The sequence below is a fragment of the Alligator mississippiensis genome, chromosome 6 (genome assembly GCF_030867095.1).
Source record: "Alligator mississippiensis isolate rAllMis1 chromosome 6, rAllMis1, whole genome shotgun sequence".
NCBI lineage: Eukaryota > Metazoa > Chordata > Crocodylia > Alligatoridae > Alligator > Alligator mississippiensis.
In genome coordinates, this window is record NC_081829.1 from 90,734,412 (window position 1) to 90,747,065 (window position 12,654).

At 38.7% G+C, this 12,654-nt stretch overlaps 1 protein-coding gene across 3 annotated transcripts in view; it reads right to left on the minus strand.

Annotated features, from left to right (window-relative positions):
• ATRNL1 (attractin like 1) overlaps positions 1 to 12,654 on the minus strand; it is a 1,033,288-nt gene that overhangs the window by 407,926 nt on the left and 612,708 nt on the right. For all 3 annotated transcript variants that reach the window (XM_019485923.2, XM_059730100.1, XM_059730101.1), the window contains exon 26: positions 7,941 to 8,019. In XM_019485923.2, coding sequence (XP_019341468.1) covers positions 7,941 to 8,019 — 79 coding nt within the window. The remainder of the gene's footprint in view (positions 1 to 7,940; positions 8,020 to 12,654) is intronic.

Here is a 12,654-nt window from a genome sequence, read left to right on the forward strand (position 1 = left end):
ATCACATATACCATTCCAGAATCCAACAAACCTCATGCCCACATTTAACTTTGGTCCAGAGGATATTCATGTATGTAAGTGTCTTCAAGAATGGGTCTATGAAGCTTAAAAACTGTGGACCCATGAACCCACAAAAGTATTTTACAAATGCACCAATATATTTATCTTCTGTTCTTCATCACAAATACATTGAACAGCCCAAGAATTAATTCTCTGAAGTTCAACATATTGTATTCCATGAACTGTATTAAATATACTGATGACTATTAATGCCTTTTATAAAAAGAATAATTTAAAAATGAAACTGTCTTTACCATATGCTGTAAGATACCTACTAAGTGGAATTCACATATTGTCTATATCCATTACCATAATCTACAAAAGTGAACTTTCTTATTCTTTAATAGGGTTACCATAGAAATGAGCTTAGAGCTATTAGATGAATTGTTACTGTTATTAAGAAGCAGAGTATTTCAGTTTCATTTGTGTGTTTTTAAGAGTCTTTGAATACTCAGGAGACTTGTTTCGAAGTACAACATTAATAAAACGACCTTGATAATAAAATTAGGGCTAGAAAGGTTATTTTTTAAGCAAACACAAGCTTATCTAATAAGACGATGCAATATGGTACATTGCACCCACACATTGTATTAAAGAATTCTCTATGATCTCAACATTTTTTTTATTCCTGCTTATACTATCTTTTCAGACAGGCAAATGCTGCACAGCTCATTGTATAATTAAATGCTGCATATACATAGATAAATCCCAATAAATGAATTGTTTTAACCTTTAAAGTTAGGTAGGTACCTTACCAATGTAATCCTATGCTTCCAGAAACGTTTTACATAAATGTGCAATCATGCATTACTTGCACATTTCTTAAGGGGACTATATAATTTTATATATAAAAACAAGGTTCTAAGTAATCTTTTAGATATGTAAAATCTTTTTCGTATGCAAAGTACAATTATAATAAATGATAACATTTTGGTATTAGAATACAAAATAGCTTTATAATTACATTGACTGCACAATTACATATACATGTGTAATTAGCAAAATAATGTATAATATATATCAAGGGTGATACAAAACATAACATAATACAATGCAACACAGCATGTCAAATCAATATATAAAATATATATGGAATTTATATGTATTACATACACTATATAGAGCTGCAGATACAGTATGTATAAATATATCTTGCAATAATAATCATATCTATAAAATGGGAAAAAAAAAACCTGTTGTTGAATTTGAAAAATGTGAATGACTAACACTCAGAGTAATTAGCTATGATTTGATTGGCTTACTGAAGGACAGAAGCTTTGCTAAGATATTTCTGCTAGAATTTATAGAGATTCTCTTCTGTTCTGTGCAGAGGTATCGCCATCACCAGTCTGATAAGCATCCTCCATGCCATATTGTGAGAAAAAGATAATTCTTCAGTGTCAGGTTTAAGTCCTTTGGATGAAATTATTATCCAAGATATGGTGTCTCTGCATCTGAAGTTGTTTCTGGGCAAAAAAGCCTTTGGGCCATTTTAGTATTTGCAAATAACTTCAGCAAAATGGCCTGTGACCAAATCTACTTATCTTGCTGGGATCCCATGATCCCTGCAGACTTCCTGCCCCTGGAGCAGGGGGCTAGACTTGATGATCTTCTGAGGTCCCTTCCAGTCCTAATGTCTATGAAATCTGTGAAATCTACTGTGTTCATTTTGCAGAGAAGATTATTCAGTTCTCCTATATAGGAAATCTAAGTGATGCATCATTTTTTGGAAAAAGAAGAACAGAAGGACCAAAGAGAAACTTCATGGATAGACCACTGGGTGAATTCTGGTTGTCAAGTCTAACACAGTCTTAACAAAACTTTTCCAAGAAGATACCATCCCTCAGTTTTTCTTCTAGTAGTCTCAATGAGTGAAATTTTAACCCCAAAAATAAATTGATAAAAAAGAAAGCCACAATGGATATCCACTGAGCTTTTTTGGGAAGAGTTTTGCATGATGAACAGGAGATTAACATTGACTAAACCCTGTAAACCCTTGTTAGTGAGAGAAAGTACAGAGCACTGCAGTTAGGTTCCATCTACTCACATGGCTGCTCAGAGGAGAGCTTCCAAGGAAGAAGCAACTGAGCCAAAGGGGAACAAAGACAAAGACCATGTCCACTTTCCTATTGGCAAGTGAAGAAAGAAAAGCCCATAGTGAATTACTCCCCTAATATTTTTAGCTAATTTGTTTTCTACTTTTATAATTTCTTGGAAGATAATAAATAAACCCTCTGGAAAGACCTCAAAAGGATTGTGGGTTGCAGTGTTGTTTCCATTTCCTGTCTGGCAGAACCATTTACTAGCTTACAGTTTGTCTCTAAAGTAGCGGTTCATCAGCACCTCTCAACATCTGTTCAATGGAACGTCGAGTATAATTGGCTCCAGAAGACCTGGATCTACACAAATCTGCCCCTGAGCCCACAAACTATTAGAGGCACTAAGACCAGGGACAGAAGTTAAACATAAACTGGTTTAAGTGATCAGAAACTGGTTTAAACCTGTAACAGAACAGAAATTCAATGCACATAAACCATCTTCAAAATGGCCGAAACTAGTTTAAGATAAACCTTGTTGAATGTAGTATCAGACTTAACTGACTCAGGTCAAATGATTTTAGAGATCTGCTGTCCCAAATGCCTTCCTGGTTTAAGTTAACTCATAGTCCCCCAGCATGCCATGGTATTTTGCAGCCCAGGGCTGGGCTATGCTGTGCTGTGCGCTCCAGCAGGGTAGGGTTGGCCCCATCCCTCTCTTCCCTAGCCAGAGCACTATCACTGCTCTGGCTGGCTGAGAAGGGGCTGGCGGTAGGAAACCTGGCTCTGGAGCAGCAGGAGTGGGGGGGCCTGGCCAGACAGCAGTAGCCTAATGGGAAGGGGGGGCATTAATCCCCCCTCCCTCCTGGACCCTAGCTGAGGTCCGCCTGGCTTCCCTCCCCAGCTCACCGCTCAAGCAGCGAGAGCAGGGGCATGGCCAGACCCCCGGCCCTGGGCCTGAGGTGAAGGGGGGACAGAGGAGGGAATCACAGGAAGTGGGGCTGGCAGGGACTTCCGGAGGTCCTCTAGTGTCTAGTTCAGCCCCTGCCTAAGCCCTGGGGCTGTGGCTGCAGGGCTGAGCCAGGACTATCCATGGGCACTGTGAGGGGGAGCACAGAGGGCCAGGCCAGGTCAGGCTGTGGAGGCCCTCCCCAGTAATACTCAGCCTGCCAGGGCCTGGCCATACTCCTCAGCTCAGCTTCCCTCCAGCCTTCTGGTCACTACAGAAGGGAAGGGAGAGCTCACTCTAGAAGCCCCCAGCTTCAGGCCTGAACCACTGCAGGCATGTGGCTGCATTTCCAGAATCAAAAGTGAATGTCTATTCACTTACTTGCTGGTTCAAGCTACACAGGTTAGACTAACCTGCAAGGATTGAATCAATTCAGGCTCAGGCTTTTTGAGTGTCTGTACTTAGCCTAAAGGGTGTGTATGTAAGTTTAAAAAGGAAAACTTACTGATACTTGAAGAGAAGGGAAGAGAGTAAAAGCAATAGCTTATTTTTGTGGGTAGGAAGATGTCCACATATTGTCATCTTGAAAGGCTAAGATGTAGTAATTAGATGATACAAGATAGCTGTAACCTGACTGGCACACCAGAAAATTCTTAGACAATTTTTTTGTATGTGCCCATAAATTTAATTCTGCTTAGTGAAGGAGGATTTTGGGTTGGATATGCCTAAACCTGTTCCTTTCTCCTTCTCGATTGTTTTTAACACACCATAACCAGGACACTGTCCTTTGGAATAATGACTAAATCTAAATCACGTGAAACAGTCTATTCCTATGCTGTGTTGTTCTTTGTCTCAACCGAGCAGGATTTCACAGATTTTCATACAGGCATCAGCAAAATGTTAATGATCTAGTTGGGGTCAGGGGATGCCATGTAACAGACTGCTCATCTTCTCCTGCTCAGTGTTCCATTGATCTTTTGGGAACCATGAAATAAAGGAAATAGAATATTTTACTCTTTTTTTTTTCATTGTATTGTGTGAATAGTTTTGATAGCATGAAGCTGAGAGAAGGTATGGACTATTGCTTGTCTTTCCATGGGGTAGGCAGCAAGATGTAGAGGAGTTCAGCAGGGCATCATAGTATAAAAAATTAAACTGATAGATAGAAATAATTGTCAAATTTTCAATATGCCAAAACGTAATTTGCATTTTATGTATATGGATGTGTGTGTGTGTACACACACAAATATACATACACACACACACACACACACACGTGCGTATGTGTATAAAATGTGTATTTTATATATAAAATATAAACTTTGTATGTATGTGTGTGCACTGCATAAATGTTGTATGTATATGATTATGTATATAAATTATACGGAAAAGTAGTGACAAGTGGCTGACAAGTTTTGAGAAAGTATTATATTGTTAATCAAAACTGAGAAACTACAGAAAACATAAGTCTAGGTCTATGGTCAAGACAATGGGAATAAAGGGAATAAAACTTCTGAACAGTGTATGATGGTGGTTTAAAGAATAACTACAGTGCCATGATGACTAAGTAATTGAAAATAAAATAGCTAGATTTTCAGGAAAATGTAGAAAATCTTGGACAGATACTTATTACATAATGCAAAATCAAAACGTTGCTACATAAGTGGCTAGATTGAGCCCAGGCAATGTTTAAATTGTCAGACCTATGGCCAAACATTTAGGTCAGGATGCAACAGTTCAGGGTTCTGCATTTATACCTCCAGTGAACTCTCCTACCTTTTAGACATCTGAAAAACTTAAAGGAAAAAATTACTCAAATCAGTAGCTTCCTGAAAATCACAATCAAAATGAAGTTGTCAAAAAAAAGGCTACCAAGAATACGTAATCGTGCATAACTTCCTCCAGGGAAGACAGATTGCCACAAATAATAAAGGACTTCATGATGAATAGCTATTAACAAAATTTTCCCTTTTCATTTTTCCTTACACTTTTTCTGTGATGTATGAGTCTACTGTTGTAGTTTTTGGTGACAACCAGAGATAAACACAGCCTCTGTAGCTAACCTGAGACAGTTCACACACTGGAGATACAGGCACCAAACATTTCTGTTTTTCAAACAAGAAAGCCCATCAATACAAATGGATAGCTTTTAAGAGAAGAATTTCAGAATATACTTCAATGATTGATTGCTTTCCATCAACATGTTACAAGTATAATTTTCTTGAAATGCTTCAGTCCAACAACCTTAAAATGTATGTTGGCTCCTAAAATGATGTCTACTGACCCAGATATAAATGAAACGTTAGATGAAGGTTGGTGCAAGTATTGTACTAAACATGAACACTGGGAGTGATGTGTGGCGAGTAGACAAAGTAAAATAGAAATAGGCCAGTCTCAAACATTTACAATATATGATGTTACCATGCTACCAGTCATTGCCCATTTCAAATATGTGGAAAGATATACTGACATAATTTTGTAGGTAATTATGAAATACTGATTTTCTCAGATACATTCAAGCACAGGCGAGAAGCAATATTGCAAACTGTCACAAATTTTAGCTCAGATCACATTAGAAAATATTTTCATTTTTGCCTTATCAATTAAACTGATTTATAATAACCCTCATTGTGTGTGTGTGTGTGTGTGTGTGTGTGTGTGTGTGTGTGTGTGTGTGTGTGTGTGTGTGTGTGTGTGATCTGGCATGACACTATACACATTCTTATAACTCCCCAAATCTTATTATGCCATCAAAGAAAAAACCCAGAGAATTCTAACAACTTTTTACCCATGATGACAGAGTTGCTTACACAGTACACTAAAGGTCATTCTAATTGTACTTTCAAACATCTAGAAGATTAACCACAGAAAGCAGACAATGACCAGTAAATCTATAAACTCATGCATTTCTGATTTACCTTTAACATCTCATTAAAATAATCTGATTATAGTGAAAAATGGGATCAGGCAATCACTGCATTCCATTACAGTACATTGTTGTACAGAATTATTGACAAAGAATTAAGTTTTGAGATAGGACCAAATGGAATATTAATAAATTAAACAAAAGACCAGGGATTAATGTAATTTCCTTCCGAATTTAGCAAATAATGTAATAATAAAACTATATGAACACGTCTTCTGCGAATAATTCTAGTCAATGTCATTCTTTTGAATAAAAGATAATATCTGAATGAAATGACTTGGGCAACTGAGACCCCTTGCACATGGTATAGTTATGGTGAGATTAAAGAGTTAATCGTGCCATAAGCAGTAACAGAGTTACACATGCAGCAGATTTACAGCACCAGAAAGAGGTAAACTAGCCACAAAGATATTCTACAAAATATATGAAACGCCTTTGTGGTTCATTTGCAAGACACCATAAATTGAACATGTTTCTCCGCAGGATCTGAGGCTGTCCCAGGACTGAAGCCAACAATCAGCTGACAACCCTAGGTCTCAAATCAGATGTTTGGTATGGCAGGAGGTGTAATGTTTAGGAGGGGCATAAAATTCCTTCAGTCACAAACAAGTCATTGTTTTAATGTCTGCTAGGGGTAACAGTGTTTTCTGTGTAGTATCATTTTAGACTAAAGCTGGGTATTAGTACACTACAATTTATCTGAAAGATTTCAGTTACTACTAGTTACCTGATACAGAATGCGTGAATACAGTACAGACATAAGGTAAAAAAGTCATTTTGATTTGAGGCATATTCTGGATGATTAGAGTGACAGGATGCTGTAAGTGCATGAACAAACATTCACTTGGAGCAGTTTCAAAAGGAAAAGGGAAGCTGCTGTTCCAGAATGCACAGCAGCTGCTAAACTGTAACCGCTACATGCGCTCAAATCCATAGTCATACAAGTGAGCTACCCTGTCCCAATTTTAGTCGCAGATGAAGCAGGGTTAAAGTTGGAGGAGTTTTGCTATGTTGTATTGCTACAACCTTTACAGTTACAGTACAACACCTGCAACCTTGCCCAAAGCAGCATGCCTCTCTCTCTTTTTGAAACCACTCCAAGGTTTGTCTACACCAAAGATAAATTAATTCAGCAAAGAAAAATCATAATACGATTAATTTCTAAACATCCAGACTTAAATTCCAGTCTAGTAAGTAGTATTTCCTAAAGTTACAAACAGGCCACCAAATGAGAGCATTAAACACTTCTCAGCTTATTTGTGAAAGGAAAAATTAAATGCAATATCAGTACTCATCCTTTGAGTCTTATCTTGAACAGCTAAGAGTAGATATTATTATAGACCAATATTTTTTACAGACCTATGACAAGTCATAAAGAATAAAGCAAGTTTATAGAGGAAAATGTATAGACTAAAACCATGACCCAACTAAAGTCAATAGCAAAGCTCACTTTAAATTTAAAGGATCTGGGGATTACTAACAGTATTTTCAAATTAATAAAGGGAGTAGACTCAACCCCTAAGGAGACTATAAACGTTTGGGCAAGGACTCTCTTGAATTATGCCTTCAAATAAATACCTAACATAATCAGGCCCAACTTATTAGCATTATGCATGCACTAAGTAAGAACAAAGATAATGAATAGCACTCAGAAACATTGAAGATACAATACTTCTAGGTATGACTATACTTCTTGGTATTACTTCCAACTAATCAAATTCCTTGATGAACTTATATGATGGTAGTTGAGAATATATACCCCTGCCAACAATTAATTTAATACCAGGGAAAACAAGCAGATCCCTTTTTCCTTCCTTAGTATAAAAATGTCTGGGAAAAAAAAGATAATGTAGTCAAAGGGAGTTATTTCAGTTGTGCAAGTATGACAGAAGAGGCTGTGTGTCCACCTGTAGCTCCAAATTTACTTTGAACGGTAAAACCATCATAGTTATCCTAAAGTTACTGATACCTCTCTCCGTCGAGAAGCCCAACAGGTTTGTTTGATTTTCCAAACGACGGCAGCTACCAGCAGTAGGGACAAGAAGCAACTGCAATTACAAAAGAAAAAAAGGAAAATAATAACGATCAAATTACTTTCTATAAGTGCTCTGTAAAATAATTCTCTCTCTGATTAGGCAAAAAAGCTGAGGCAAGAAAGCTAAGCAGGTGCAGAAAACACAAAGATGTTGGAAAATTTAATTCTGGCGCAATGATTGATAGCTGTCAATCATCTAGCTGTTGAGTGGAAAAAAAGGTGCACACCCAGAAGGCTATGTGTATCTGCATCAAGCACTGTTGCTATCCTCACCAGAGCAGCGTAATCTCAATCAGAACCACAGTACAGTCACCAAACGTGTGTTGGGTATTTCAAGCTCAGCAGGCAAAAAAAGGAGGGGACAACCTGCTCCTAGAAAAATCAAGAATCTGGAAAAGGAAACTTCAGATGCCTCAAAACTCCTCTGATTTTGGCTATCAGTAAGTGGAAGGAATGTGGGAATTATAATTAGGCATAGCACTCATTATTGTAATGTCCTGAGTTGGCACGTGAGGCAGCTCTGGGTTCCTTTCTCCAGTATACCAAGTATTTCTGTTGCAGGAATAAAAATCACTTTAAACAACATTGCTGTTAGACTACTAAGGAAAAAAACTGCAAAAATCCCCTTGATTTGTGTAATATTTGAATGACTAACTCTCCATACTTCCTAACCATTAGTTGTTTTTCCTCCTTTTCCAGCTTTTCCACCCATTTATATTTCTTCTTTCCATTTATAATTCTCGCCACGCAGTTTTACGAGAGAAGCTCTGTTGAATCCTACCTTTTCCTAGTGAGGTTCTGCATGGTTAAAGAGAGGACAAAAGTCGTTCTAAAAAGACATACCTACTCTAAGATACCAGGACACCTTTTAATTGGTTTAGTCTTTATGAAAAACAGGGTTACTAGTTGCACCTAAGTGTTGTTAATAAAGACTTGTCTGTGTACAGTTTTTGCAACTGAATAATAGAAACTTTTTACTATGTCAGTGCAATTACCCGTGCAATTAGTGCACATGAATAAACTTCAGAGCTTATTGCTCCAGAGTTTTTTTGCTCCTGGGCGTGCCATTTGAACATGCATTTGGGAGCAATGAACTCCAGAGCTGATATTCACCCAAAATATACCCTCACCACCACTATTTTGCAAACTTGAGTGAAATGAAGAGTTGGAATAGCTGTCCTTAGGGCAAGAGTCCCCATAAATTCAACTTTTATTCTCCCTTCCAAGATTGTTAGGTCAGGTGCTCATTATTAGCAAGTATGATGGACAACAGCCTGAAAGGATCTGGAATAAATACCCCAAATTTTTCAGATGCTGCAGGATACCAAGAAGTCAACTGCAAATTCAAATATTTCACAATAAAAAAAACCCAGAAAACACTGGCAACCTCAGTATGTCCAGAGGCTAAACAGCATAAACCAAGTTCTGCCAACATTTAATGCAATATGCAGGAGAAGAATTTTTATCAGCATTTTCTTTACTGAAAGTCCTTTTCATGGGAGCCATCTAAACACTTTTTATCAATTCCTTCTTTGGACACCCCTGAGGGAGCCTGCCAGAGTGGTGCCAAAGCTCAGTATTGGGAAGTATATAACAAAGGTGGGTGGAACTCTCCTTAAGAAGGAGAGAAGTCAAGTAACTGAAACCAACAGCTAGGTTTTACTGCCTTGAGTCTGGCTGTACAGATTCAAGAAGGCTGATCAGCCTAAACTTGAAAGGGAAAAAAAAGTTAAAGTTTCTGGTCCTAAATGCAAAGCTCTACCTTCCTCTTAATAGCCAATGTCAACTACCAGTATGTCGTCTGAAGGTTCTTTACCGTCTTTGGGGCTTAGGTGCTGGTATAGAAAAGAAAATATATACTCGCTCACTCCTTCTAGGACCACTTTTTAAAATTATACTGGGCTTTTATTGGATCCTGGCACAGTCACTTTGTATAGATAACTGACTTCTCAGAGGTTCTTACAGATGCGCAATAGCAAGACCAAAGGATTGGAACAGTTCAACATACTTCCAAATGATTTTTCCTACAAAAAGCTTTTGGTAGAAAGAGTAAATGAGCTTTAATAAAGGATGTAAGGGGGCAATGTACTAGTTCAGGAACCTGAGGGAATACAGAAGAGGCATTTCAACTCTCTGCTCTTTAATGAGTCTTAATGTAAATGATCTTTCTCCAAATGGTCCTTATTGAAGTGATAAAGCATTTTGTTAATATACTATTGTTGCTAACCAAGGATATTCTGTCAAAAGCTTTTCTGTGACAAAATCGCTTTATCTTGAGAGCCAACCTCTGATAGCAATGATAATACCATGAGTCACTATTGTAGAATGGAAACACATTTGCTAATGGAACCATTTAGTTCATGATTAAGGTTGACCCTTTCCTTCTTCTTTCTTTCATCACCATTATTTTTTAAATTTCCCAGTGGCCCCACCTCTATTTCTCAGTTGACATCAAGAATTAGCAGACGAGGTGTTAACACTAGGGACAGAGACAAACAGAAAACTGTCCTGGGACAACATACGAAATAAAAGTAAATTGTTCCACTTGTTCTTTTCCTCCTCTCCTATTTATCCACCTCAGGGAAAAAAGGGAGGCAATAACACAGAGACTCATAGTGGCATTTAAGAGCACTGGTCCCCAACTTATGGCTTGCAGAAAACATGTTGCCTCTGAGATCAGCTACAATGCTTGTGGCCACAGGAAATTTTTTAAAAAGTCTTAGATTGGCAGGGATAGCAATGCATGACATTGCCTGCAGCAAATTACTGTTGTCCCGAGGCCAGCAAAGCTTGGGAGCCATTGCTTTAACGTAATGGGATTGAAACTCAAATCAATACAAGCAAGCACAAGTACCAGGGAATTAGGGCACAACAAAGATGACATCACAGGCTGGTCAGGAACCTGCATCTCAAGAGAGGATCCCATCCAAGTGGTCAGAGGCATAGTTTTTATAGAGGTGGGGCAAAATCTGAACATAGCTCCCAACATATTTAGTATGTGGCCTATGGGGAGGGGGCATAACCTGTGTATTTTGTTCCAGGGAGAGTGCTTGCTTGATGGTGGGAAGGGATTTGGAGAACCTACCCTACACAGGGAGCACAAACCTAGGCATTTGGCAGGCTCTAAACAAACCTTGGACAATACTTCCTCCTACCTCTCTAAATCTATGATCCTACTACATTGCCAGGAACTGAACCTATTTCAAAGGAACTGCTCTCAGCCACCTCTCATCCAATTCATGTCCTGGCAGCAGACCTGAGGCCACTAAGATGGAAGTTTATACACAGTCTAATACAGGGCCTATGGGAATCAATGGAAAAATTACCACTTTGTTCTATGTAAAGATACATCAGATATTTGAGATCTCAAACGATAACAAGCTACCTTCCCTACCATCTATAAAGAAAAGTTTCTTGCAGAGCCAGCCTTACAGGTGGACGATGTGGATGACCACCCAAGGCGCTGTGGTCAGGGGGGCACCTTCCCACACACATACAAGTGTGAGCAGCCCGTGCACCCAGCAGCACTCTCCCCCTCCCACCCCTTCCAATCTAATCCAATCCAATCCAATCCCCAGCCCTGGCAGGAGAAGCAGTGCCCAGCCCAACCTGCGTCCTACCTCCAGCCACTGCTCAAGATGAGCCGGGCCAGGCAGGTATCTGTGGGGTGGCTCCTGCTCCAGTCCACCCACCTTGCTTCCACACAGCGGGCAGTGGTGCTGGCTGGTGGGCAAGCAAATCTCCTAATACATACTTAAACTCAAAGACAGGGCTCCAAAATATAAGTTCACCCAGGGCACCATTTTCCCTAATGCTGGCCCTGGGTTCTTGTGACTAGCTGTGCAGGGTCAAGAACAGAGTATGCATATCCCAATGACACTACCACAAACAATCATCACAACAAAGAAATTAGACATTACAGCAATGCATGCTTTAATTAACATTTTGTAGAACCTCTTTTTTAAGGAAAAACACTGACTTTCAATGTTTAGTTTTCTTTTTTTTCATAGAAAACTACCAGGAGAGAGCCTTTGGACCTGCTATATTAATGAAAGTAAGAAAGATATGGAAAATACATTTTGGCTGCTTACAGACATAAAAAAAATGGTACTTTAAACTCAGCGCACCCCTGCACCAAGGCCAGCACATGCCCATAAGAGGCACTGTGTTAGTTTGACCCAGCTTGCTCAACATCTGTATAGATCTTTAGTGGGACTTTTATCTAATCAGCTGATTAAATCAGCTGATTAGATAAAAGTGCCAAAAAGCCCTTCTGAAGCATCCAATCTATATAGATCCTGTGGAGCCAGGGCAAACTAATGTGCTGCCTCTTCTGGTAAAGCTTCTTTTTTTTGGGGGGGGGGGGGGCGGCAGGGTTTCACATCTGTCACAGCCCTTGTCAAACCAACTTGTTTTTATTCTGTGATGAGATTAGCAACCTCGGTTTATAAAGATAACAGCTTAGATGTAATACATTTAAACTTCTGTAAACGGATGCCCTATTATCACATAACATTCTGATTACAAATTAACACAATACAGTGTTGATAAAGGACATGTTAAATTAATTAAGAATTGGCTAACAGAGATCTCAAAAAAAAAAAAACAGTTGCTAATTGGCACATTCTTGAATAGTGGTATTTCTAGA